At 41.0% G+C, this 26,945-nt stretch overlaps 2 protein-coding genes across 7 annotated transcripts in view; both read right to left on the bottom strand.

Moving 5' to 3' along the window:
- Positions 1–15,891, bottom strand: part of ECT2L (epithelial cell transforming 2 like) — a 28,731-nt gene extending 12,840 nt beyond the window's left edge. Inside the window, exons 1-12 of one of the 5 annotated variants that reach the window (XM_081187865.1) lie at positions 15,556–15,891; positions 14,341–14,603; positions 11,754–11,866; positions 10,027–10,189; positions 8,947–9,199; positions 7,791–7,912; positions 6,194–6,294; positions 5,530–5,668; positions 5,061–5,229; positions 3,935–4,060; positions 2,559–2,651; positions 1,282–1,467 (exon numbers count right to left, since the gene is read on the bottom strand). In XM_081187865.1, coding sequence (XP_081043991.1) covers positions 1,282–1,467; positions 2,559–2,651; positions 3,935–4,060; positions 5,061–5,229; positions 5,530–5,668; positions 6,194–6,294; positions 7,791–7,912; positions 8,947–9,199; positions 10,027–10,189; positions 11,754–11,866; positions 14,341–14,514 — 1,639 coding nt within the window. In that variant the 5' untranslated portion in view covers positions 14,515–14,603; positions 15,556–15,891. Of the gene's footprint in view, positions 1–1,281; positions 1,468–2,558; positions 2,652–3,934; positions 4,061–5,060; positions 5,230–5,529; positions 5,669–6,193; positions 6,295–7,790; positions 8,162–8,946; positions 9,200–10,026; positions 10,190–11,753; positions 11,867–14,340; positions 14,909–15,555 lie in introns of those variants that run through there. The other 4 variants (XM_081187866.1, XM_081187863.1, XM_081187864.1 and 1 more) reach the window with 4 other exon arrangements.
- A 1,327-nt stretch (positions 15,892–17,218) lies between these two features.
- Positions 17,219–23,743, bottom strand: CCDC28A (coiled-coil domain containing 28A). Of its 2 annotated transcripts, XM_081187905.1 has the most exons (7): positions 23,601–23,688; positions 22,655–22,800; positions 21,072–21,266; positions 19,581–19,744; positions 18,642–18,796; positions 18,079–18,101; positions 17,219–17,739 (listed from the first exon to the last, which is right to left on the bottom strand). In XM_081187905.1, the coding sequence occupies exons 3-7, from the start codon at positions 21,227–21,229 to the stop codon at positions 17,685–17,687; spliced, it is 555 nt and encodes a 184-aa protein (XP_081044031.1). In that variant the 5' UTR covers positions 21,230–21,266; positions 22,655–22,800; positions 23,601–23,688; the 3' UTR covers positions 17,219–17,684. The 2 variants fall into 2 exon arrangements, with proteins under 2 accessions (XP_081044031.1, XP_081044030.1); XM_081187904.1 differs by lacking the exon at positions 22,655–22,800 and having other exon boundaries at positions 23,601–23,743.
- Positions 23,744–26,945: the final 3,202 nt, after the last annotated feature.

Genomic DNA, 26,945 nt, shown 5'->3' with positions numbered 1-26,945 from the left:
AAGGCCGATACAACTGCTCTGGCTAATCATCAGTTCCAAGGCATCAGCTCACTCCTCAAATACATTATGGCATTGGTGTTGCAGCTGATCATATGCTAGCCAGAGCTTTCCACATGGCCTAATTGCTGGTGGATCCCACCATGAAGTGATGCTAACCTTTCTTAGGTGAAATTGATTATCTTTCACTTTAGTACCCAAGGAATGAATATGACTACATCCAGCTTTAATTGCACTAGTCAATCAAGTAGCAGGAGTAGGTCAGGACCTTCAAGAACTTACAAGACTTAAATTCCACAAACTTCAGGAACACCCAGTGTATTCAGGCAAATTACGCTGCTGTGCAGTAATACAAGTAGGGGTCAATGACACAGTAAGTACACAAACTTACTTCAGCAAACAAGCCATGTGTCTTTATGCAGCAGAGGAAAAACACTGGATTGCTTTCATCCTCAAACAGATTACACTAAACCCTGCTGCTAAGGAGGGACATCTCATAATTTCTCATTAATCTATTTGACCAACTTGATCATATTTAGGAATGTAAGCAAGGTAACAAGAAACTTAAACATTTTGGCTGCCTTACTGACTCCACCTGATTATATGATACTGTATTTTGGTTAACAAAAAACAAAAAACCAAGAGTCAGCAGATGTGGATTAGTATCTTTGAACAAAAGGGTTTTTCCATCCTCTTGAGTGGACATTGCAGCCAAACATATAAGATGCATTTTAGGCTTAAGCTGTGTGCACTTATAAGCAGTGCACACAGGCAAGTTTCCTCCGAACAGAGGAAAATATATCATCCAGGCTACCCATGATCTAGGCCATAGCTGTCAACCTTCCCTTTTTTTGCGGGAAATTCCCTTATTCCAGCGCCGTTTCCCACTGCTTCCCACTGCTATCCCGGATTATTAGATATCCCGTAGACTGTCCCTGGGACAAGTGAGGCTGCTGATCCCTTATTTTCAAATCTGAAAGTTGATAGCTATGATCTAGGCTAACCACAAATACAAGCTCATTGTTCATGATTGGGACTTGACCGAATGGGACCACAATGAAAATTACATAGACGCTCCTCATACTTTGCTGTGTGCACATGAATTCTGTACTTGAGAACAGAACATCAAATAAGAATTGAGCCATGCATATATTATGGAATAGGAAGTGATCCTCAACAGTCTCATAAAAATGCTGAATTTCAGGTGCATGGTATAACCCTTTGCAATAATTCTAATATTTCTAATTTAAAAGTTACTTTGAAGGCAACAGAGAGAGAATTTACCAAGAATCTTGCCAGTCATGTTCTTCTGCAAATCACAAAAATGGGGTCTCAGGTTTTTCCTGACAGCCTTCAGTGCATCTTCCAGCAATTCTGTGAATCTTAGCCACAATTGCAGTTTTGCTTCAGTGAAGTAGATGGATGGGGGAGGAGGACTATCTTTCTGGTTTCCCAACCACTCACTGAGAACTATAACGACACAGCAAGTTATTCCCCATTCTTTGGGTTACTCTGCCACAGATTTCATATTTTTTCCCCTCTAGCAGGGAGTATAATGAGAACACAATTAGCCTCAGTTTTACAAGATAAAACCAGCTGTGTTAATGATACTCAACTGGACTTTTAAATCCCACAGATTTGTACAAACTAGAGCAGGGGCAGCCGGCATGGTGCCGTCCAGATGTTGTTAAGACTCCAACCCACATCAGCTCCAGTCAGCATTGCCAATGGGGTGGCGGAAGCTGGAGTCCAGCAAAATCTGGAGGGCACCATATTAGCTATATCTTAGAGGAACAGATTAGTCAATATGTCTGCTTTTTGTGAGCACAATGTATTTATCCAATATATTTAAGAATATAAACAGCTGCTAATTGTGTTTGAAAATCACACCAGTGCTGCATATACATTAAAATGGTGGCCCAATGTCTCTTCTCTCCAGTCCCCACTAAATCAGTTGTTGAGATACTCAACACTATAAATACAGTACTTGGCCAAGTGTCTAAACAGAGTTTTATCAATAGATGGGAGAGATACGCAGCCATTGCTTTTATATGCAGCATTTTTATTATAATACAATGTATGCTTTACACACAAGTTATTTCTGAAATGCCATTACTTAACAAGCAATAACAAGCAATTTAATGGCCTCCTTTAAATATGTGTGTGCGCGCCTAATATCATGTAAGGGAGAGGTGGTGGGTATTTACAACCATAGTCTAAATATATATCAATTTGCCTTCTGCCAAGTCAGAGCATAGGTGCATTTAGCCGTGCCATGCCTAATTGTGATTTACCCACAATGTGCAAGCTCTCAGTGGCCTCACCCTCCTAAAACCAAGGCAACATTGCTCCTTGCAAGAATCTCTGGCGGTGGAGATTACAAATGCATTTAAAAGTTCGCCCATCCTTGCTTGTGATGGGATGCCAGCATTTCTGCTACAGCCTCTGCTTGTGGCCAAGTGACCACATGGGGGATAGGATTGGCCCTAACATATCTAAAATATGCATTGAAATCAGATACTTTATGCAAACTCTGCATATGTATAGTAGTTTTCACTTACTGTGTTGATATGATCCGGTTGCTATTCCTGCAGGAGTTCGGAAAAACAGTCCAGTTAGATGAGACAGCTGGGAAAGGACCTCCATTCCTGCCTCTGCAAAATTACATATTTCATATTGGTCATGTAATATTCAAACATTTTAAAATTGCTTTTTGGCTCCACCAGCACCCCAGGGTGGTTTACAACACTAAACTTCAATATATTTAACAATGAAGAGTTGGATCTAGACTTCATCTTCCACAGACAGAAAGCCTCTTGTTCACCGAAGGCTTCTATTCTATTGCAGACATCCCTCTGTCAGAAAATGGAGGCGATTTTCACAAGCGCTTCTACCTCAGCCCAACCCACAGCACAATCTCCCATCCCAGGAGATGTCAATGCAGGAGATGTCAATGACTGCTACAGAGGGCAAGGGGAAATCAGCAAAAGTCACCTCCATTTGCGGCCTTGGTTTTAGGAGGGTGAGGCCACTGAGAGCTTGCACATTGTGGGTAAATCAGCAAAGTCTGCATCCAACCCATAGATTATATAAACCAGCATAAAACAATTTTTTAATAGTCACAGCTTACAATTTGAATGCACTAGAAGCCTGCCAGAATGAAACATATTAGCCACCCAGACAGATAAGGAACTAATCTAACCTTCCTTGGCAATTATACATCACCAACATATAAAACATTATAGGTTTTTACTAGTCCAGTGGCCATGAACATCTTAACTTTGTTAAAATCTTCAAGAGGGTAAAAATCTACCCATTTATCAGTCAGTAGTCAAGAAGTTGATTGTTAAAACTTACTCCAATATCAGTCTACATTGCCTAGTTGAAGAAGTGAGGCAAGATAGATTCATTGACCATTTACAGTTTTCTTAACTAACTGCTGCTATTACATTCAGGACATTATTTCTTCAAGTAAAATAGAGAACTGGGTTGCTGCCTCACTCCCCACTGGAGAATACACTTAAGGGACCTTGGGATGCTGTTTCAAAGTCTTGGCCAACTTAGGAGATGACACACCAGTAACACACCCAAGTATATCAGTTTGCGTCATGGTGGACAGGAGGTTCCTGCCACTCCTGTCTATGTTATTCCTTTACACAAGCTGGGAAAGTATCAGCCTGCATTTAGGCCAGCCAATGTCTAGATCCTCACCCACTGTCAAACTTTCTGAGCTGTAACCAACAAATACTTCAGCCATTTTAACTGCCAATTAATCCTACACATAGTTCTTGCTCCTACTCCGTGTGGTGGGAACAAATAATGCTGTGGCCACTAAATGAATATAATTATATGGATGTCAGAGAATTGGGTTTTCCTATTGACTAGACTTTTCATAAGTAACATAGAAGGACCAGCCATTGCCACCAACAGAACTGACCTGAAGCTGCCAGAGGGACAAAGATGTCTATATAACCACCTTCCTGATGCATCACACAGCTTCTTAAGTTTGCCCAAAATTCTTTCACCTCAGGTTTAAGAAGGTTCTTGGTACTGACGCTACAGCCTTAAAGAAATCAAATAAGTCAGCAAAGCGAACTATCTGTTAGGATTTTTTAAAAACACATCTATAATGTAATGTTATATATATCATGCAAAACATATCTCACCATTTTTGCTCACTTTTATAAACCTGCGAAAACCTTTTTAAGGTTTAATCAAGTCTATGTGGTCATATAAATCAGTCATGTATATTTTTAAATTCTGTTGAATTGCATTTTATTGATATTTTACTGTTTTATGCACACCACTTGGGACTTGCTGTTTTTATTAAGTAGTTTGTTTTTTTAAATAAATAAATAAATAGCATACCAATAGTATCAACAAATACCTCATATCATACATAAATACATCATAGATCATGCCATAAACAGTAAATATTACTTAATAATGAGGCACCAACCTTTTTGCAAGTTGGATACACTGTTGTGGCCACCACACACAAATGGCAATGTGCATGTATTCTATTACTTACAACACAATGCTTCATGCAAGCCTAATTTCAGTGGGGGGAGGGAGCCCTGAAGATACCAACCAATGAAGACCTCTGTGGGCAGATCTGTGCTAATGGGCAGAGTGTTGACAAGACTTATATATAACCAATAAATATAAAAGCAGCAAAGTGTATAGATAACAACCGTATTCCTATAATGACATCTTATTAAATGTATACATTGGTAAAATCTTAACCTGGAGGGCATTTGCAGGGGTGAAGTGCCAGTATTAATCATGTGAACTGTTCAGACTTCTCCTTTAACAGTTGTATTTCATATAGCACTAGCCACCTTCTCTCTGAAGGAACTATATTCTGCGAAAATCATTCTGCACATTCAGAACCATGTGCAGGTCAGACTTTCTTCACTGACTACAACATGTCTCAAAGCAGGCTCCTACTGCTAAAGGCTTATTAAAGGAAAGGAAACTTGCCTATTTCATTGATTTTCTCTCTGCAATACCAAATGTGATATGCTCAGTTCAAGTGTTTAACTACTTTAAGTGAATCCCACCTTGAAGCAGGTTAATCCCTCTGGAGTCTCCATCAGTAATAATCCCAATACTCTTTGCTGTTTGGCCATCCAAGGCCTTTCCTACATAATAAAGGAGGCTTTCCAAGGTTGTGCCACTATGATCATATACTATAGGAATCACTCCAGGCTTAATACTGTCCACAATCATCTAAAATAAGAATAAAGAAACATAATACTGAATAGAAAAGTAGCAGAAAAAGTGGAAAACATGGATGGAAATTGGTCTTTGAAAATTATACTAATGGTAAGGTACTGGGCTATTCTTGCATTATGCTATGTTTAAAAAACCCTGTTCCTGGTTATTTGAATATTGCGTTACTATTTTATGACTAAGCATTAAAGGAATTTAAATTATATTCAAAATATTATTCAGATTTTATGAATTGTTCAAAACTACTGTTTTACAAAGTCCTAACTTCACTTGCTGTAAATAAGACAATGAGAATACCTCATAAGCAGGAACATGGGATGATATCAAGATAAGATGTAGCTGAGGGGAATGTGTTTCATTAGGGTCCTTTTGTAAAACAGTCCAATGAACTCTGTGAGGTAAGACAGGATCAGAGCAGCTGCCAGCAGTCTTCTTTCTATAAGAATAGAAGTGAAACTTAAGGTTAAAGTGACATAAAGAATTACTGGTTTTTAATAATAAATACACAGAATGAAAACATGAGGTTACATATGCTAGACAGCCATGCAGACTGGTTGCAGAGGGAATAAGAAGGCACAAAGACCCATTGCCACCCTACATTTTAACAAGCCCTCAGTAGGACCATAACACACACACATTTTGGGGTCTGGCCTTCCTCAAATTTCTTACTTACAATTGTCTCTCAAATGTAAACACAGTCAAAAATTCACCAATATGCCTCTATCCAGGCAAGACAAAAAATATATGCATTTAGTTCGCATTTCGGGTTGCACTAACAGCTAGTTGCTGAATTAATTTGTGCCACGTGATTGGGACTTTTCTATTCTTAACATGTGATACCCCCCTTTTAAACATTTTTCTTTATTCAGTTTCAGTATGAACATAGATACAGATTATGTGATATTATTTTTAAAAAATTGTGTATTAAGACAGATATTCTGAAATCTCGAATCCTGCTTACCTTTTTGGAAGTATCTCAGCTTCCAGACCAATGCGTGGCACAGATTTAGCATCTGCAGAAATATGTTTGAAAGGCATTTCCTTCGGGGAAGGCGTTCCATTCTAAAATCATTGAGAGAAAATATTAAATGAGAAAGAGTAGTTGGTTGTGGTGGTACCTAGTTTAAGCATCAGGCTTCCATCCTCCATCATGGGTGATGAACATTCTGTTTATCAGGTACCTCCACATTCTTTCTGCCAGTTCAGATCCCATCAGTGTCTATGGGAAGCTGGGATTCTCTCTCCCACCCCAAGTGTATCACTTTACACTTAAAAAACTGCAATTGGATCTTTCTGCAGTTTATTTTTCAAGTACATGCAGCTGCAGAGGGATGCCAATTGTGTCAACAATTATTCTGCAGCAACATTGAACCTGGTTTTGGTGTTTTTATTGGAGACTCCCTTTTCCAACTCTGCAGTCAAGCTTGAAACTGACTGAGGAGATTCAGGAAAGTTAGTTTCTCTCGGTCTAACCAGCCAGGATTGCTAAGAGGTTGAAATCAAATATTATAATCTTCCCCTGACTGTGGTGTCTGTAGTCATATCAATCACTGAATCACAGAATTCTATGATTCTCTCATAGAATCGAATAAGAGGCCTTGTTAAAAGAAAAACAAAACCCCTGTATGCTAAACTGGGTTCCTCAAAACTGTAATTTGAATAGGATATGAAGCAATGCTTTGTGGTCATGGTAGTCACAATGGGGGAAATCATGTGAAATATTTACAGTCTCCAATTTATTGGGGAAGTGGTATTGTAATTTAATTGCAGAGACAACTCTTTTTTTAAATCATACATTCTAGATTTGCAACCTTTAAATACAGTGGTACCTCGGGTTAAGAACTTAATTCGTTCTGGAGGTCCGTTCTAAACCTGAAACTGTTCTTAACCTGAGGTACCACTTTAGCTAATAGGGCCTCCCGCTGCCGCCATGCTGCCACCGCGTGATTTCTGTTCTCATCCTGAAGCAAAGTTCTTAATCCAAGGTACTATTTCTGGGTTAGCGGAGTCTGTAACCTGTAACCTGAAGCATCTGTAACCTGAAGTGCCTGTAACCCGAGGTACCGCTGTATATATATTAGAGATACTGCCATGCTTTGAAAATTAAAGGAAATTCTGCTTCTCAGATTCCAGGGGCTAACTTGTGAAGAAGAAAAGGTACTTTGTAGAAGCTCATGGGGGTTTTTTTTTGGGGGGGGGGTTTGCTGGGCAAGATGCTATTACTGGTCTGCCCTCCATCTTTCCTGCTGCCTGGACTCTTCCTCTGCGTTAGATCAGCACAGATTCCTCCCAAAGGGGAGGGAAGGGCAAATCGAGCAGAGTCACTCTTCCTTGTGTTGCTCACTCAATGAGGGCAGATAAACAGGCAGCGTCAGCAAGGAGGATGAGCAGAAGGTCTGGAGCCTTGGCTGGTGCCTCCACCACTGGCCTTCCTGAAATACATTTTTCACCTATTCAAGCACTGAGCCTCATTCATGGGAACTGACAGAGACAAGACTCAAGTCACGTGTCACTGAAACAGAAACAACAATAGCAACACATGATGGAACAATAAATACCTTCATCAGAAACAATGCTGCTGCTGATCTAACTCGGTCATGGACAGTCTGGGGCAACTTTGGTTGAAATCCAGATTTGTAAAATCCCGAGTTCCAAGGCGGGCGAACTTTGATTAATTCCTCTGAAAAGGACCGTGGGGCAATGCTGTTTAATCCCAGATGTTTCAAAAGGCACAGAATATTCTGAAAGCTCCCTGTGTACATTTCCCCAGTTACTGGATGATTTCAATTGGTTCAAAAAGTTTTTATGTAGCCGGGTATAGATTGTAGCTAAGCTAACCTGAGTTGCTGCACACATTACAGACCTGAATAGAAGGTATGTACATGTTTGAATCCATGTGCCAACCTCATGTCACAAGCACATGCTTGTGTTTTTTTCATATATGCATGTCAGAAAGCCACATCTAACAAAACCAGAATTCCACATGTTCTCATATTTAATTTTCATATAAAAAGTCTAACAAATGAAGAATACTATTTATTAAATTATTCCTTCAATATTATTTTTTACTGTAATTGTTCTGACCATTTGCTTCTGTAGGGGTAAACCACTATTTAAACATTGCTTAGAAGGAACACCATTGTGGTTCAGGCACACCATTAAAAACTAAGGGTTGTAGCCAACAGTTGCATGAGTGGAAGGCAGCTTTTGGAAGTCATCTTGTCCTTCCTGTCTTTCCTGCTGTAGCCCTTCCCAGGGGGTCAAGAGGACCTGCTAAACATTGTAGGTCTGCAGAACAATTGTCCAAAACTGGATGGAGAAATATCACAGCAGAAGCTTTTCAGAGGAATGGGGGTTGCCACTCATGCAATCATTGGATGTTACTCTAAAGGACAATCTGACACCATCTACCCTGCAAGTCCCATGGAAGATAATGAGAACTGGTTGAGAATGCACCCACGCTCTTGTGCACAAGCCTTATTCATCACTGTGGTGCTGTAACTTTCTTAGCACTTTGCTGCATGCGTCAAGAAACAAGATCCATCACACAACCAAACATTCACTACTTTCCTGTGTAATATATTATTTTGCTGGTTTGCTTTGGGTTTTTTTAAAAAATATTAGTCCTTGGAGGATAGTTTTATGATGCAATCTTATGTCTACTCAGAAGTAAGTCCCATTAACTGAATCAAGTCACAATTTCATCCAACTTACTTTTGCATACAGTCAATCTCTCTCTCATAATTTTCCGCAGACATCTTTCACGTAGCTTTTCTTTTTGGTCTTCATTTTCTGGTTTAGGTTCACTCAGTGTTCCATAAGACCCAGCAACTCCCCTCGGAGTTAAGTAATCCAGGTCAGTTGCACAAGCAATATAATGTTGTTTCCAAGCACTATACTCATTTTTTTCAGGAAAGTATGGTAGAAACCATCCAAACAAAATGCATTTTGGCATCCACAGACAATCCTTTTGAGTAGGGAAGTAAAAAACAGAGGCTTGTTTTCCAAAGGAAAATGTTGTCTAAACATCCAAGAATCTTAAAGTGTGGCTTATTTAAAAGTGTGCTAAATCCACTTTTCAGGATGCACAACCCCCACAAGGTGATTTTCAATATTAAAATACTCTCACATACAAAAAAAGAGAAGCAGCTGAAGATTTTCTCCCCCAAGTACTGTAAGTACAATTCAGCCAAATGCTACCTTGACTAACCACATCTTCAGAGTTTATTCTGAAGTCCAGGATCATACAGAGAAGTCCTAACTTTCCAGGGACTACACATGTAGGGAGCCTACATGAGAAGAAGCAGGCTCCCCAAGTGGGGCAATTTCCCAACTTGCAGAGGGCAACAATGATAGGGGTCAGAGATCTGGCATGCTCATCCCCACAGCCCTCCCTCACATGTGCAATATCCCAGGTTTCCTAAATGCCCGAAGAGGCAAAATGTAGTTTTGGCTCTGGTGAAGATCATATATACCAAGGATGAGGACCACATTCCCTTCTGTGCAACTGTTTGGAGGCCACATGGAAGAGAGCAGAGCAATGGGTGTAAATGTTATCTAGGCTAGTTTCTCCAAACACTTATCCTTGAAGCAAGAAAAAGGCATTCACGTAGGTTAAGGACACATCGTAGCCAGGCAAAAAACAGGCAAAGAGGATGCAAAAGGGATGGCCAGGGAAGAGAGAGAGAGTGGCCAGGCAGAGTGCATGTATGGTGAGAGTCCCAAGCTTGGAGAGTTAGATTTGGCCACCAGGCCTGAGGTTCCCCCCAGTTGAGATACAGACCCAAAGCTTACCTGTTCACTTAAAAACTTCCAATGCCAGCTGACTTGGGCTACTGCACAAAGGTCCTTAGCGTTGAGAAAGGAGAATATGTACAAAGATATGAAACGTGGCAGTACAGTGGTGAAATCCACTTTGGTCACTGGGATATTCTCTACAAACCATCTTTCAGCAAACCTGTGAAACACGGCAAGCCTAAGTGGGCGGTTATTAATACCCTCTGCTGAGGTTCTGATTACAACCTTTCAGGAACTATGAAAAGATCCAGAAGAATTATTGCCAGGAGACTCAGAAGAATATAAATGTGATACTGGCCGTGTTTGCGTGGCACAGTAAGCCAAACGAAGCCAGACAACATCATAAGGTAAAGCAAATTTGTGGGCCAAGGCAGAAAAGGATTGAGGAGGAACAAAGCAGCTACAAGCTCCTCTTCAGGAAACTACATTTTACAGTGGTCCCAGTAAGTCATAGTTTGGCTTACCATGTCATGCACACTGGGATTTGGACTGGATTCTGATGTTGGGTGAAACTGTGGTTTTCAGCAAAAGACATAGCAGTGTCTGAACTTCCAGACATAACAGGCAAAGCATAGTTTTGATTTCTCTTGTCTGCTCAGCACTTAGTTTCATTAAGTTGCTTTCCATCTCTACAATGCTGCAGCCTCTTGAGGCAGAGCAATCACCTTAACTGTGGTTTGTCAATGGTCTCTGAACTGACACAACACCAGTCCACAGTTAGCACAAGCTGTAATTTACAAACTAACTTCAACACAGTGGTTTCAGGTTCTGGTTTGTCGTCTACAAATAAACCATGGATTGCGGGCAAGTTTGGGTTCAGACATAAAAGCAAACTACAGTTTGAAGTTATGGCACAACCCAGTCATTGCGGGTCACTGCAAAAACTCTGTAGGTATTTATGACACATACACCCCACTGTTCCCTTGAGAAGCTCAAAGCAGCTTCACTACATGCTTGTGGCTTTCTAAATTTAAGGCTGCTTCACAAGTTACAAATTCACAGAAGACCATTTCTGGAAGAATTAGCACTACTGTATGAAGCTTCATGGCCAAAGCCAAATGCAAGCTTTGGACTCCTGCTTAACCTAATCTCATAGAGAGGAGGGATTTCTAGCCTGCCAGAACTACAAACTCACATGCTGAACTACAAACTCACATCATCCCTTATTATTGGTGTTGCTTGGCTGAGGCTGATAGGAGTTGGAGTAAAGTTTCCCCAGCCCAGTCTTAGCAGCAGTTTTTCTGTCATGCAAAAAGAAAAGAAAAAGGTCCCATGTACTGGCCATCGTTATATCTCAATTCTCATATTTTACTGGCCATTTGAGAGAGACAGATTTCTCAAAGCATTAACAGAAATAAATAGGTATTTTGCATTGTTTAAGAAGGCTGCTATGCTTTATTGCAAAGTTGTTTTCTGTCAAAATGCATTTCACCAGGCAGTTTTGCTGTTGTAATACATAGGTCTTAATTTTAAGTACCCATCTTGCAAGAACACAATATGGTCACAGCTCCTGCATTTGGATGTGTACGGGTAAGTGTTTCGCCTTCTGTGAACACTGGACATTTAACTAACACCAACCCAACAAAAATGAAACAGAGGAACCAAAATTGGAACCATTGTCAGCCTGGCTTGAGTTAAAGATCCATTTTGCCGGAGGTGTTCTGTGGAGCCTATTTTTTCTTTTCACAAAACGCAGCCTGGGAAACAACGTGTGGCTTACTTACTTCAGTTGTGACTTATTGCACTTGATCAATATGCCATGGAGAAACTGCTTGCGCTGCTTGTCTGTCCACAGGTCAAACCAGTGACTTATCAGTCTGACTCTTTCCTGAAAGAGCTGGGGGGAAATCACAGGATTCTCTCAAAGGGCAGCTCCCACCATCACACAGTGTTTTCCCCGGCACTCATCTTTCACACCCTGACATAAAGTCATCTTTTGTAAACTTCCCTTTCACTGGGGATTTCTAGGAAGTGCAACTCTGTGGCAAGAAAACACCATTATGAAATCCCGTCAGTGTTACTGTCCCATTGCTTCGAACTCAAGGAGCATTCAGTCTCTTTTCTGAGGGAAGAAGAATGAGCCCAATCTAATTTGGACATTAAACATCTTTCCTTTGAGAGTGTGCCTGCAACTGCCACATAGACACAAAAAAGAGAAAATCAAATAGGCCTTTGTGTGGAGGTGATTGGGGGACTGGTGCAATTCCCAAAACAGGGCTCTCTTTCCCTCCAAAATGGAATGTATGAAATAAGGTACCAGAAAATACATATTGAGGCATCTTAAAGACTGGCAGATTTATTACTACATAATCTGTTATGGACTACTACTACTAATTTATTATTTATACCCCACTCATCTGACTGGGTTTCCTCAGCCACTCTGGGCAGCTTCCAACAAAAACACAGCAAAACATAAAACATTTAAAACTTCCCAATTCAGGGTTGCCTTCAGATATCTTTTAAAAGTTTTATCTCCTTGATATCTGAGGGGAGAGTGTCACTACCAAAAAGGCCCTCTGCCTGGTTCCCTGTAACCTCGCAGTGAGGGAACCAGAAGAAGACCCTTGGAGCTGGACCTCAGTGTCTGGGCTGAACAATGGGGGGTGGAGATGCTCCTTCAGGTATACTGGGCCGAGGTAGTTAAGGGCTTTAAAGGTCAGCACCAACACTCTGAATTGTGCTTGGAAATGTATTGGGAGCCAGTGTAGTTCTTTTAGGTCTCTTGAGCATGTGCTGCTTCAAAACGTTTAGCCTACCACAACAAAAAACGTTTTGGGAACTCTCAGCATTTTCAGTTACATATTTTAAAATCACTTCCCATTGTTTTTGCTCACTTCCTAAACTAGGTCCATCACCGATTGTCAGCCTAACCTACCTCGCATGATTATTGTGGGCAACTGGCTAAAATGCTTTAAAATGTTTTAAATGGTTCTAATTTTGGTTCCTCTGTTTCATTTTTGTTGGGTTGGTGTTAGTTAAATGTTTAGTTGGGGTTGGCGGTTACTTTAATTTGGGTATACAGTGGTACCTCGGGTTAAGAATTTAATTCGTTCTGGAGGTCCATTCTTAACCTGAAATTGTTCTTAACCTGAGGTACCACTTTAGCTAATGGGGCCTCCTTCTGTCACCGCGCCACCACTGTGCGATTTCTGTTCTGATCCTGAAGCAAAGTTCTTAACCCAAGGTACTATTTCTGGGTTAGCGGAGTCTGTAACCTGAAGCATCTGTAACTTGAAGTGTTTGTAACCTGAAGTGTCTGTAACCCGAGGTACCACTGTAACTGTAAACTGTTTATTATTGTTATTGTTATTGGTTTTATTGATTTATTGGTTTGTTTGTTGCTTGTATAGGATATATTGTTTTTTAATGTTTGATGTTTTGTTGTGCTTTATATGTTATAAGCTGCCCAGAGTGGCTGAGGAAACCCAGCCAGATGGGTGGGATATAAGTTTTAAAAATATAAATCAAAAATTATTGTTGCTGTTGTGAAGAGACAGAAGGAGGCATAAAATAGCTGCAAAACGGGACTTAGTATTTCTATCCCCTTTAAGGGGGTTAAAGAACATGTAAAAACCTGTAGTTGGCAGGACTTTGTTTCTCTGTGGGTGTGGATGTTATTGTTTGGACCCATTCTGAGACATAAAGAATGAAACATTGGGTGGATACAAAAGAGCCAAGGACTTGCTCCCAAGGGAGGTTTCTGGCAAATCCTCTTTCCATGTTTGCATTGTACAGGCAGAAGTGGGGGGCTATTTGGTGCAGCCCATTCATCTATGAATACATCACTGATGGAAGTTCCATTAGAAATGTCTTAGCAGATGAGGCTGCCGTACAGACTTAACTTGCACCCATTGGGATCTTTTCTCTGTAGGTGGATGTCCATGGGAAAGGCCTTTATTTCTTTTATTTGTTCTCAGTAACAATTATAGCAAGTTGATTATAAGTTACGATGTAGATACCACTTTTCAAAGATGCCTCAGATAGTCCTGACCTGCAGCGGGCATCATTGTTGACATTTCATAACTTATGCAAGTGCTGTGATATTGCACTTAGTGAGTGGGGATAGGTTTAGGCAAGGCCAAGGATTAGCGGTCAGAACTCCTGTCACTCCAGAATTTGAAGGCATCAGCTGGCAGGCACACCTATGCAGCAATGACATCAATATATATCTGAAAACATGTAAGTCCTTCCTACTCAAATTATGAAAGTATGAATCAAAATGCAAGGGTGTGTGTGTGTGTGTAAGCTTTAGGAGTACAATGAAGGCCGAAAGCACAACAATTAAATGAATTATGTGTGACTGCAGCTCACCTGATTGTTAAGAGATTTGTTTTCAATAGGTGTCCAAGTACTGAACCGTGTCTTCAAAATTTCTGTAGACTGATTTTGATCCAGGCTCTTTGTGCCTCCTGCAAGCAACCCTAAGCTTTCCAAATGCCATTCTTTAACACTGTGTGATGCATGTATTGTGTCAGCTGTGGTCATTGTAGATCTTCCGTGGCTAATAGCGCTGCAGCTACACACTTCATACAGCCATGCTTAAAGGCCTAGAAACAGAAGAGAGACTCTTCTTCCTGGAAAAGAAACTCTGGGTTTAGAATTTCATTGAATATGTATCTGAGTCACATCAGCCTTGGGGGCCACAACTCTTTATTGTTTTTTTCCTGAAAGAGACCAAGACTACTGTAATCCTAACCTCACTTGCCTGGGACTAAATCCCACTGAATTCAACAAGACTTACTTCTCAGTAGACATGGTTGGGATGGTGCTGTAACATGGCTACCCCTCTGTAAATCATTAAAACATGTTGCTCATTAAAAGGAGGTACCAGGCATTGATTAAAATGGGGCAAAAATATAACAAGATGGTGGTTTAAAACCCTCTTTTTTAAAGCTTGAAATTGTTTTCCGTTTGTTTCCATAGCAAACATGTATTTTACTTCTATGATCAATTTAATATTCCATACAGTTCCTTATACTGTGTTTGTCTCTGTTTCCCTCTATCCTTTGTTCTGTTGTCTTAGTCGAGAATCTGGTTTGCATGCAAAATGTCCCCGGTTCAATCCCTGGCATCTGGGTAGGGTTGGGAAAGATTCCTGCCTCAAAGAGAACCACTGCCAACCAGTGTAGACAATACTAAACTAGATGGACCAATGGTCTGACTCAGTGTAAGAACGCTTCACTTGTTTCTAGAACATGGCAGAGATGTGCTAGATTTTTAACCTGCCAAAATTCATGCTTCAGCACCCACAATCAATCTCTCGGCTCCGTCATTATTCCCATTGAGCTGCTCACATTTTCCTCCTTAGCCATGTTACAAATTAATCCTTTGTGCACCACTCTATTAGTGGCACATACTTTATTTTTTTCCTTTTTTCTTCTGGAGCCTGCCATGTTTCATAGGTTTACCGCAGGATGAGAATATCAACTCCTGCAGTTTTTAAAACACAACCAAACAGAACAAAATCTTGTCTATTTTACCACCTCCACCCTATAAAGAAAAACAGGGAACAAGAACAGTATTTACCTCAGTAGAATATCGTTTCTGGCCCGTGAAGAAGCCACTAGAGACCTGCCGTATGAAATGCAAAACTGCTGCAGGATTGGCTGAAGGTCAGTACTTCCTTACATCTCCATAGGAACCAAAGTACACAACACAAGGCACTTTGGGCTTACAGCCAAGAGGACTGAAACAGGACCAAAGGAGAAAGCTTCTTTTATCGTTCTGGGCTAATTCTGACTCGACTTACACTGGCATAGTCAGTTGAGCTGTCAGCTTACATTTCTTAGGATGTCACCTTTACTTCTGGAAGGACTCCAATGCATTTCACAGAAATCAGCCAGCAGAAATCAGCAACTACACACGCAATAATCATAGACTATCTAGCAGGGGTGTTAGAAGAATGACTAATTGATGTGAAGCTCTTTTGACTACAATGCATCTACATTTAAGTCACCTTTTCCTTGCTTCTGAAGAAAAAATAGATGTATATAAAAAGAAACTCCTTTTTATCTGGTGCATCATTTCCATAGCTTAACTGAAATTTGTTGGCCTGTCAGAACCTTTGGTACACTACATTAAAAAAACCAACATCACAGAGTTTTATTCAAAAGTGATTGTATAGGTTTTCTTCTGTTTTTGTATTTTGATATTCTGCAGTTTTGATGAAGGTTAAGAGTTGAAAAAGAATGAATGTCTCAAAACAAGTTTCAGATCTTCATGGCAGAACTTTATTTACATCTTGCTCCTGGTGTTGCTGAGTGCTTCTTACTGGAATTATTAGTTCCTCATGTTAACTGTTGTTCTTGGACTAACTTAATCAATTTCGTGGCTATGTTTTCTTATTTTATTGCTTGAGTTCTTCTTTGAAAAAGGTGTGAAATAAGCTTTTTAAAACAAAGAACCCAAATGATCTTCAGATTCAGGGAGTAAAAACCAACCATGGGCTAAACAAACTCCTTTAGCAACAGATTTGGAAAATAAAACAAGAATTTAAAAGCAAACTGTATGTCATGGACTGGCTGGGCACAGTGATAAGAGGCACCCGCTGGGGAACCCCCAAGGGAAACCCAGGAGGAGAAGGCTCAGAGCCAGGGGATTGGCAGTGGGAGAACAATGAGTTGTCAGAGGGGGGGGGGACTCAGGAGAGGGGGTGTTCGAAGCTGGAGTGGCAACAGGGTTTAGTAAGCAAGAAGAATCTGTGGCAGAGTACAGTTCAGACTTTGAGGCTGAAGCAGAAGCTGGAGAGGAAGGGAGTCAAGAGGCTGCTGAAGAATCCAGGGAGAGTGCCCATCCTGCTACGACCAGCTCCCCTTCCCTGTGTCTCCAAGAACGCACAGAGAAATGAAAAGTACAGAACAGAGTTTAGTCATGTGCAGACGTGGTTTGAGACTGTGCAGGAAAAACCCAGAAGAGAAGCCTTAGAGAAGGGTGGAAAGGAAGAGACCTTTAGTCCTTGCAACTGTGTCATCGGGGCAAGACCTAGGAAGAGACTGCTAAGCCTGAACTTGAATAAAGTTTTAACTTCACTGGCCTTGGGTGATTTATTGTTTTTTGTTGACCTACGCCTGACTCAAGCCCTGATACTGCAGTATAATACCTCCCCTTGCCCCCACCAAAATAAGCCACACTTAAAGAACCTCTCCGTGGTAGACATATAAATTGTTACTGTAGAGAAAAACACTAGCAATCTTTAGAATCATTTTATTGCCGAAATAAATTAAACATTCATTTAACAGCATCACCCGCAAAAAGAAACACAGGAACGTCTAAGCTGATTGTCTGCACTGTGGGAAAGCTAAAGGAACACCACGCTCCATTATTAATTTAATCAAAGTTGAACATATTATATTAAAATTCATACTTATATAGAACTCAAAATCATCCGAACACTCAGCATAAAAACGCACTTTCAAGTTTTTCAAACACTTCACGGTCGATAAGGCAGTAATACAAAGCATAGCAGCAAGACATGGTCATCCTGTACCCTAGATTCCAACCCTGACAGATATGCAGAACTCGCATCTGCTAAGAGGAATGTGTGAATATGTTCACTTGCATATAAATACTTTGCTGCAGAAGCAAGAAAGAGAGTCCACTGGAAATGAAATAAGACACCCTGGGTTTCCGAAACACAAACAAAGACAAGGTGCATTTTAGCTTGTGCTGGTATTCGGAACATCTTGAACATCTGCTAAATGAAGTTTTTGTCTGAAACAAGCAAGTTAAGGAACTGCATCTTACAGGATTGAACTATAAAAACATCAATTTTTCCTAGTATTATATGTACTTTGAAAACAGCAATGTTTAAGGTAATAGCAAGAAAAGCAGAGTATTATTAAGAAGCCATAGGAACATAGGAGAATATGGGTTTGTTAATCTAACACAACCTAAAATAAAAGCTTAAAATGAAAGGTTGCTTGAGGAGTTGAATTGATGTCAGATTGTTTAACCTAGATTCATCATTACAATTTGCTTACGAACTAAGGAGTACAATTTGGACAATTAACACTTGCTTCATCAGCATAGGCCATTTCACAAAAAGGATACATAGATGAATTCAGTTCTTCCAGCTACAATGCAAAAAAAACAGAGAATCAGCATGATAGTGATAAATTAGCCAAGCAATCAAGTTTCAGTTAATTAGATTCAGTGTGTCTCTTCTGCAAGTGGGAGGGCTCCTTTCATTCACAGAAAGGACTGAGATCCAATGGAGTCTTCCACTGGAGGAAGGCTGATTATACCAATGATATGAAAGGAGGTGCCCTGGACCCAAGGGCTTTATAGATACCAAACAGCACTTTGCCCAAAAGAATTTTGATAACCAGTACAGATGCTTGTTCTGGTTCACTGCAAAACTAAATTCAGGTTTACCGTAATTATTGTACCATTTTCAGAATTATTCTGGTTGCCCAAGCTTAGGCTTAGACAGCAGTGGAATTAGCCAGCTTCAGAGTTCTAGTCAGTCAAGAATAGAAGTACAGTGCTTAAGAAAACTAATCTTAGCATCTATAGATGTGGTTCTTATTGTTACAAGAACTTCCATTCAGCTCTTCCCAATTTCTGAATACAGATTTGACTGTGTAGAGCAAATCCTCGTTGTTTATACTTACATCTGACAGCAGCCTATCAAGATTGGAGTCACTAGCTACTTTTCTCTTATCTTCAGGAAGTTCTTCCAACTCCCCATAAAGCTCTAGATTCAAGCGGGCCAGCTTCTCCTGCATTCCTCTTACATGTTCCATTTGCTCTATGGAACATTCATTTCCTGAAACAATCAGAATGCAGAAATATCAAAACAAAGTTCTGACAAAGGTAAAGGAATAGATCCTCTCTTCTACTTATTCCAATACAGTTGTACCATGTTTGCCGAATGCCTTGGAACTCGTACGTTTCAGTCCCGAACTATCAAAAAGCAGAAGTGAGTGTTCCGGTTTTTGAACAATGTTTGGAAGCTAAACGTCTGACCCGGTTTCCACAGCTTCCGATTGGCTGCAGGAGCTTCATGCAGCCAATCAGAAGCCATGCTTTGGTTTCCGAACGTTTTGGAAGTCAAATGGACTTCCAGAACGGATTCCGTTCGACTTCCAAGGTTCGACTATATAAAAGAATTAGAAGATTTACACTGGCAAAAGTATGCAGCATAAGACAATACATTATAGCTCTACAGTACAGTATGCACACCTCTGGTTGTGTGTCTTTCAGGATGCGAACGCGGCAAACCTGTAAGTATTTTCCTGGTTTCACCGCGCACACATGTGCAGAAGCGCTAAACTGTGCCGCGTGCATGTGCGGAAGTGGCACCTTTGGTTGTAAATTCCTCGGGATGCGGCCGGACTTCCAGAACAGATCCTGTTAGCAACCGGAGGTACAACTGTACTTCAAAGTCTGGCAATAGTACCATGATCTGCCCCCTCTGCTACAGATACCCAGATTTAGAGAGAGAGAGATGGTTTATTGAAACACCACATAAGTTTTAAGACACTTAAGACTTTCAGCCATATCCTACACTTTCACATGTGAAAGAAGTGGAGAAGTAGCAGCCAAGTTACCAAATGCTTGAAGTTTGCCAGAGTGGAAGTCATTCAGAAGACTCAGAAGTCCTTTCTCCATCTCCTGAACATCTGATACATCAGTGAGAAATGAGTGCTGGATTGGAGCAGACTGTGCTCCTTTGCTTTCTGCTCCTGGTGCTTTGGCTTTCTCTTTCATGCCCCTGACAAAAAGAAGTTATTTAAATTATTACCATCTTCTTGGTGCTCTCAGTCTTTTTGCTATCTTGAATGTACAATGTGACAAATGCCTTAAAGAAAATATCATCCTGGGACAAAAGCACAAATATATTACAAATGATCCATTATGCTATATCCAGAACTAGTGTTCTAGTTTGCAATTCACAGTATAAACTTATGAAGGTAGTGATACGGTTACCTGATTGTACAAACAGCTTCTCTAGATTTTACATTTCATTAAGAAAGAAAAAAAAGAGCTCTATCTGATATCATGCAAAGATTTCATGGAAAATTCCTAGCTAAGAAAGGCTGCATGCTAATTTCTGAATTAGAGATAACTGCTTGAATGACAAGGATTTAGCTCCTTAAAAATGTTTGACAAATTCTAAATGGAAACTTTTTAAGGGTATCATTGTTTTACTGAAGACTATCCAAACCATGTGTTAGATTTTTTTCTAAAAAGCATTCAACAACCCACTATTTCAAAAACCCTGTATTATAAAATTAAAAGTAGCCTAACAACAGACCTCAGAATTCTGAAAATGTGTAATATCTGCAGTTTAAACAAATTTTAAACAAGATCACATGAAATTAATCAACAATGCAGACTTTATGTCATTAGAAACAAAGTATTTGCTTGAGGAAAAAGTACTGCATTTAATTATTACTCAATCTTTTGTATTTCTGGGTTGTTTTGTTACTGTTTTAGTGAATTTATATTATATGCTTGTATGTAGTCTTGGGTGCCTTGCTGCAGAAAGATAACTGGTAAAACAGTAAAATTCTCTGAAGTACATTTAGTTTGATTACTTTCCCCTTTTTGTGATTTCATTAGAACTGTAGTACAAAAAAGCAATCACTGAAAATCCAAGTCTACACATGTGGCTCGCCGTGCCATAGGGACAAATAAAGAGCCATTGTATCTAATGACGTTTACTGTAAGTTGGTGTAAGACTGCAGCCTAAATCACAGAGAGCCAGTGTGGTGTAGTGGTTAAGAGCGGTAGTCTCATAATCTGGGGAACCGGGTTCGCGTCTCCGCTCCTCCACATGCAGCTGCTGGGTGACCTTGGGCCAGCCACACTTCTTTGAAGTCTCTCAGCCCCACTCATCTCACAGAGTGTTTGTTGTGGGGGAGGAAGGGAAAGGAGAATGTTAGCCGCTTTGAGACTCCTTAAAGGGAGTGAAAGGCAGGATATCAAATCCAAACTCCTCTTCTTCTTCTTCTTCTTTTTTTTTTCTCTGCCTGAAAAGTATAAAGTCTCAATTTGGCCAGCAGCTTGACAACAACAGGCAACATATGAGCATTTACCTTTTAAACTTTGGTTTCTGTGAAGGTGGCTGTGGTGCAGGGTTTGAAAACACTGTACTTTTGCTAGGAGGCACAGAATTTTTCTTATTGTTGACCACTTGAGTGACATGAGAAGTGGATGATTTGGGACTCCTTCTCTTAGTTTTTCTTTCTTCCATTTTCACAGATTGTTGGTACTATATGGTTAATGCTTCTCTGAGGAGGAAAGATTAAATAATATATAGTGTTATCTGTGCCAATGAAGAGCATGGTTAATATTAACAGATCAATTTTAGAGTATTTTTACTTATACTTTAAGTTCTGTGAGGTACTTCAAGAGTGCAGTCAGGAAGAAAGATATAAACATTTCTTACGTGCATTTAATGAAAAGTAATCCCAATTGTTCAAGGTTCTGCTTCCAAATATGCATAGAATTGGAATGTTATGCTTGCAAGCTTTAGCTTTTGTGTGGCCAATGCCATTTAATAATATCTGTGCTTGAAATATTTTTTAATAGGTAGCCTATCGATCACTATTTTATAGTTAGATAATTATACAGGGAAATATATGTTGCCCAAATATGACCATATTTTAAGTGTCTATCCAATCATAGCACAAAAAGTAAAAGAAAAATATAAGTAACTAATATTTAGCTGTGCACAGGTTCCTACAACTGTATCCACCACAGCAATATACTTTTATTATATATTGCAGTTACAATAGTTACCTGGAATAAAGTTCCATTGAACTCGGTGGGATTAACTGCTGAGTAAATATACATTAGAATTAGGCTGCACATTTCTAAGCTAATAGAATCATAGAGTTGGAAGAGACCACAAGGGCCATCGAGTCCAACCCCCTGCCAAGCAGGAAACACCATCAGAGCACTCCTGACATATGGTTGTCAAGCCTCTGCTTAAAGACCTCCGAAGAAGGAGACTCCACCACACTCCTTGGAGGCAAATTCCACTGTCGAACAGCTCTTACTGTCAGGAAGTTCTTCCTAATGTTTAGGTGGAATCTTCTTTCTTGTAGTTTGGATTCATTGCTCCGTGTCCGCTTCTCTGGAGCAGCAGAAAACAACCTTTCTCCCTCCTCTATATGACATCCTTTTATATATTTGAACATGGCTATCATATCACCCCTTAACCTCCTCTTCTCCAGGCTAAACATGCCCAGCTCCCTTAGCCGTTCCTCATAAGGCATCGTTTCCAGGCCTTTGACCATTTTGGTTGCCCTCCTCTGTACCAACAGATTCAGAAAAGGTTGCATGACCACCTATTAACATTCCAATTATGGCTAACTGCAGGCCACCTTATCTATCTGACAAAGGAGGTTTAGGCCATAATAAAATTATATTATTCAAGGTGCCACTAGACTCTTCTTGCTTTTGTTAGGACAAACCAACATAGTGACTCTTTTGGAATTTGTCACTTGGTTGACGTGATGCAAATCTTGTCAGTCGAATTACATCTGATTAATATTGCTAGAAGAATATTTTAAAGCCTTACTAACGTTCATAGACAGCCTAATGCCAAATAACAAATCTTAACAGTGTGCCATTAGATTAAGTATTGCTCTGTTCTGCCTTTGTGAGACCACACCTGGAGTACTGTGTCCAATTCTGGCCACCACAGTTTAAGGATACTGACAAGCTGGAACGTGTGCATAGGAGGGTAAGACGAAGATGATCAAAGGTTTGAAAACCAAACCTTATGAGGAACGGTTGAAGGAGCTGGGTATGTTTAGCCTGGAAAAGACAAAACTGAGAAGATAAGATAGCCATCTTCAAATATCTAAAGGGATGTCGCATGAAATATGGAGCAAGCTTGTTTTCTCCTGCTTTGTAGGACCTGAACCAAAGGCTTCAAGTTACAAGGAAGGAGATTCTGACTAAACATCAGGGAGAACTTTTTGGTGGTAAGGCCTGTTCAATGATGGAACAAACTCCCTTGTAAAGTGGTGGGCTCTCCTTCCTTGGAGGTTTTTAATCAGGCTGGATGGTCATATGCCATGGGTGCTTTAGCTGAGATTCCTGCACTGCAGGGGGTTGGAATAGATGACCCCCAGGATCCCTTCCAAGTCTACAATTCTATGACTGTCTGATGAAGATGGATGGTCCAATTTGCTGCAGGGCAAGCAGCAGCGTCAGGTAAATCACTTTTAATAATAATTTTTAAAAGGCAATTAAAAAATACCAACTCCTTCCCGGCATGATATTCGTTTAAAAGCTGAGGGGAGGGGAATGCAGAATTTAAAACAAAGTTGCTGTTCTACGAGGGCGTGGCAAAAACACAGGAAACAAAAAAATCTCACATAACTTAAAGTCGGTACTTATTCCCAAAATTGCATATTTTTAAAATATGTTTAAGGAACAGATCAAACACCCTGGTAGAGCCTTTTATCACATCTAAAATATCGGAGTGCTAGAAATAATTTCCGGCTGTTAGAAGGCCAATTTTGCCACATTTTTCCAAGTAAAGGTCTTTTCTGACTGACGGAAGAGAACGGAAACCAAAATTCTTCCCCCCATCCCTAGATCCACCTTACCTGGGAGTTCACATTTGTCCGAATTGAAGCATTTCAGCCTGATATTTACGGAAGCAACATCCGTGATGGTCATGTGACCTGAAAGAGCCTCACGGGGGCGTTCCCGTGCCGCGTGATAGTTCCTTTGCATTTTGGGAGTTGTAGTACGATTTCATCCCAAACGGCATGTTTCCGTCGAGAGAAAAAATACATTTCCCACAATCCATTTCGAGAAGAGGGGGAAATAGGCGGGGCGCGGAAGGTGTTTTACAGGAAGGCCGGGGAGCGCACGAAGAAAAAGGAGCGAGCAGAATGAATCTCCTTTTCATATAACGCCGTTCGATGCGGGTAGGGGGCGCGGCCTTCAACGCCAAGAGACTACAACTCCCGTGATCCCCCGCGGCTTAGAGAGAGAGAGAGAGAGAGAGAGAGAGAGAGAGAGAGAGAGACCCTATTAGGAAAAGCAGCATGATCCTGGAAGGGAGAGGGAAGAGGGAAGTGGGCACGAGCCCTTCCTCTGAGAGTAGCACTGCTTGGCTTTGCTAATTGCGGTTGTTCATAATTGGCAAGGGTGGAGCGCGTAGGTAGGCTCGCAATAAGGGCGGGCCCTTGATTAGAGAAAGGGGAGCGCCCTCTCAGGCGGAAAACGAAATGAAAGGAAATGCAGAGATTTCAGTTTTTGTTCCTGTTCAGGGGCTGCGTCGGCTCACCTGCTCTGCTCCTCAAGTACGGAGCATTTAAAAAAGCTCCAGAGCGCTGCTGCTCTTTCTCCCCAATACAGTGATGCACCCTTGACCTCTTTTTCTCTCTCCTCTCTCTCTTTCTTCTGTTGTGCGAATTCATAGCACTCCTCCTTTCTTGCTTGCTTCCAGCGCTGCAATGAATATCCCGATCCTATGCATGTTCACTCGGATGCAAACCCTTCTGGATTCAATGCCAAGCAAGTGTTTAGAGCCAGCTCTCCTACGTTCCCTTACACTAACAGGAAGCACTGGTGTTCAGTTACCGAGTTGCTGCAGGAAAACCCTGACGATGTCCATCTGTTCCAAGATTCAGCTGAAGCCTCTAATTTTTAGAATGAAAGGTGAATGTGAGCGAAGGGAAATGAAACCTTTCTTCTCCTCCTCCCCGTCTTCGCCACACGCTCCATTCCTGCGTACACTTTTCGTCTCAGGCTAACCCTCTTTGGTAGCAGAGCCAGCATGGGGAGAAAAGTGCCTGTAGGGATGGAGCGCAGGGAGAAGATGGGGCAGAGTTCACTTCCCCTCCTCCACAGGCACCTTTTCTTACAAAAAAATAGACTTATCCTCGTGCTTTATGTGCATGGGGCAGATAGATAAACAAATGTGGCTTTCAGTTTGGCTAATCTGTGCTCTTAAGCAGGGCACTGTAGATTCCAAGTTAGCTGCTGCTCAGAATTTGAAACAACAATGCCAAATTCATGTTTATCCTGCTAGAGTGGGAAAGGAGTAGTACTGTCCAGTATGTAATTTTGGGTGTAATTGTGGCTCTCTATGGAAATGATTACTTAGGATTGTCAACACAGTTCTGGAAATTGAACTTGTGGTAGGCCAGCTCTCAGGCAGCCACTTCACTGCACTCACAAATTATTGCCCTTTACTTCACCCTGCATTGATCCTGTGCTGTGCTGCAGCATTGTGGTGGTGTTTTGTTGTTGTTGTTTTACTATTTCTTCCATGCAAGAGTTTGCTTTGCCAGTTTATGCCAATATTGGGAAGGGAAGACAGACAGGAAACATGTGGCAGAAGTGCATTGTATTTTAAAATGGAATCTGTCCCAGTTAATTATAAACCTTATTATGATAATGACACATCAAGAGATAAACTGTGAATTAAATAGTTGTTGCAAAGATAGCACAAACTAACTGTAGTTTTGAGTTGAAGTAAACGTAATGAAATCTATTTTCCAGCTACACACATTGCTTCTGCCTAAACACTTGTTCAGATTTTTCCGAGTGAAGTGCTCAACCATCCCCAAGTATAAAACTGTGGAAGAAGTAACTTCCGACTTGGTGTATCCCTAGATGCAGCTACCACTTTCCAGCAGTGGTTTTCAGGAGGATAGTGTCACATTTTTCAGCTGTTATGCTGGCATCGATTGCTACTGAAAAGTGGCAGCTGTTCTAGGAAGCGCAGGTCAGATATTAACTTTCTTCTGAGAACTGCAGGCTGCTCTTTGTGGAGTGATTTGTAAAGCCTTCTGAAGTGGCCCTGAGACTCATGTACATGGTGGCCAGGGCCACCCCACCCATGAGGCAAGGTGAGACTACTACCTCAGGCGGCTCGATCTATGGGGTAGCAGATCCAGTCTCTAAGGAATGCCTTGCCTGCTGCTGCTGCCACCGCCACTGCCATGGATTTCTTGCCACCTCCTCAGCAGTCCCCACCATGCCACCTCTATAGCAGCCTCTTGGCGAATAGGAGGCACTCTTGGTCTCCTCCCACAGCATGAGACGAAATGGTGGGGGCTGCCCTCTGGGGATTTCTGGGCTCTGCACCTGGCCAGTGTGTTTTAAAGTGAGCCCCTTCCCTACCCATCCACAATGACCTTTGATTCCCATATGGTAATGTTGAGTTGAGTATCATCCCCTTGTTCCCAGTGTTGATCTTTATTCCCCCTTTGTTCCTGATGTAGATCTTCACTCCTTCCCTGGTGGGAGCGGGGCAGAACAGACCATACCATTTTGTGGTTTGCCTCAGGTGCCAAAATGTCTTGGATCGGTCCTAATGGTGGCCATCCTAAAACCTTCCATTTAGTGTCCCCCTCCCTGCCTGTGACAAGCATGTTGTATTCAACCACAATCACACCTAGGGTGAATCTTTCAGTACTCGTTGGTAAGTGTCCAACACAACCAGAAAGCCAAATCCACAACTGACCTGCTATACTTTGGGGAATATTGTTGGGAGAGCAGTGTAATCAATGCCTGCATTTATCATTATTATGGGCCTGTGTTTCCCCCTGCTACTTTTACAAAGGAAACCTCATAAAACACTGATATGGGAAAACATCAGAGAACGCTGTAGCTGATGTTGCCTCACTGAGATTTGGAACATGTTCACAGAATTTCTGTATGACCCCTGAGGAACAGATTTACCGCAGCATGTGTTGAATGTAAGCTGCTGCTGCTTCTCCCTGTCTTTCTCTTTAGACAATTAAGTTTTCTTGTATCAGCTTTATTTCTTGTTTCTTTTTGGTGTGTTTCCACTGGACTTGCTGCTGCTGGTTTGACCACTTTTTTGTCCACTCAGCAGTAATAAAATATGTTTTCTCTCTTAAACAGGGCCTCCTAGCTGGCTTGGTACTTAGTGTCCTCCACTTCAAAAAAAAAGAAAGAAGGGGGGGGGA

This window comes from Podarcis bocagei (assembly GCF_964188305.1).
Source record: "Podarcis bocagei genome assembly, chromosome: 3".
Classification (NCBI taxonomy): domain Eukaryota; kingdom Metazoa; phylum Chordata; class Lepidosauria; order Squamata; family Lacertidae; genus Podarcis; species Podarcis bocagei.
Note: the sequence above shows the minus strand (reverse complement) of the source record. Positions and strands in the feature narration are given on the sequence as shown.

Coding starts and splice junctions, on each gene's coding strand:
- CCDC28A (XM_081187904.1), bottom strand. CDS start 21,229: ATGGAAGAAAGAAAAACTAAGAGAAGGAGTCCCAAATCATCCACTTCT. Junction 18,102..18,641: donor TTGATAGGCTGCTGTCAGAT/GTAAGTATAAAC, acceptor TTTGCATTGTAG/CTGGAAGAACTGAATTCATC. Junction 17,740..18,078: donor GAAGAACTGAATTCATCTAT/GTATCCTTTTTG, acceptor TGCTTGTTTCAG/ACAAAAACTTCATTTAGCAG.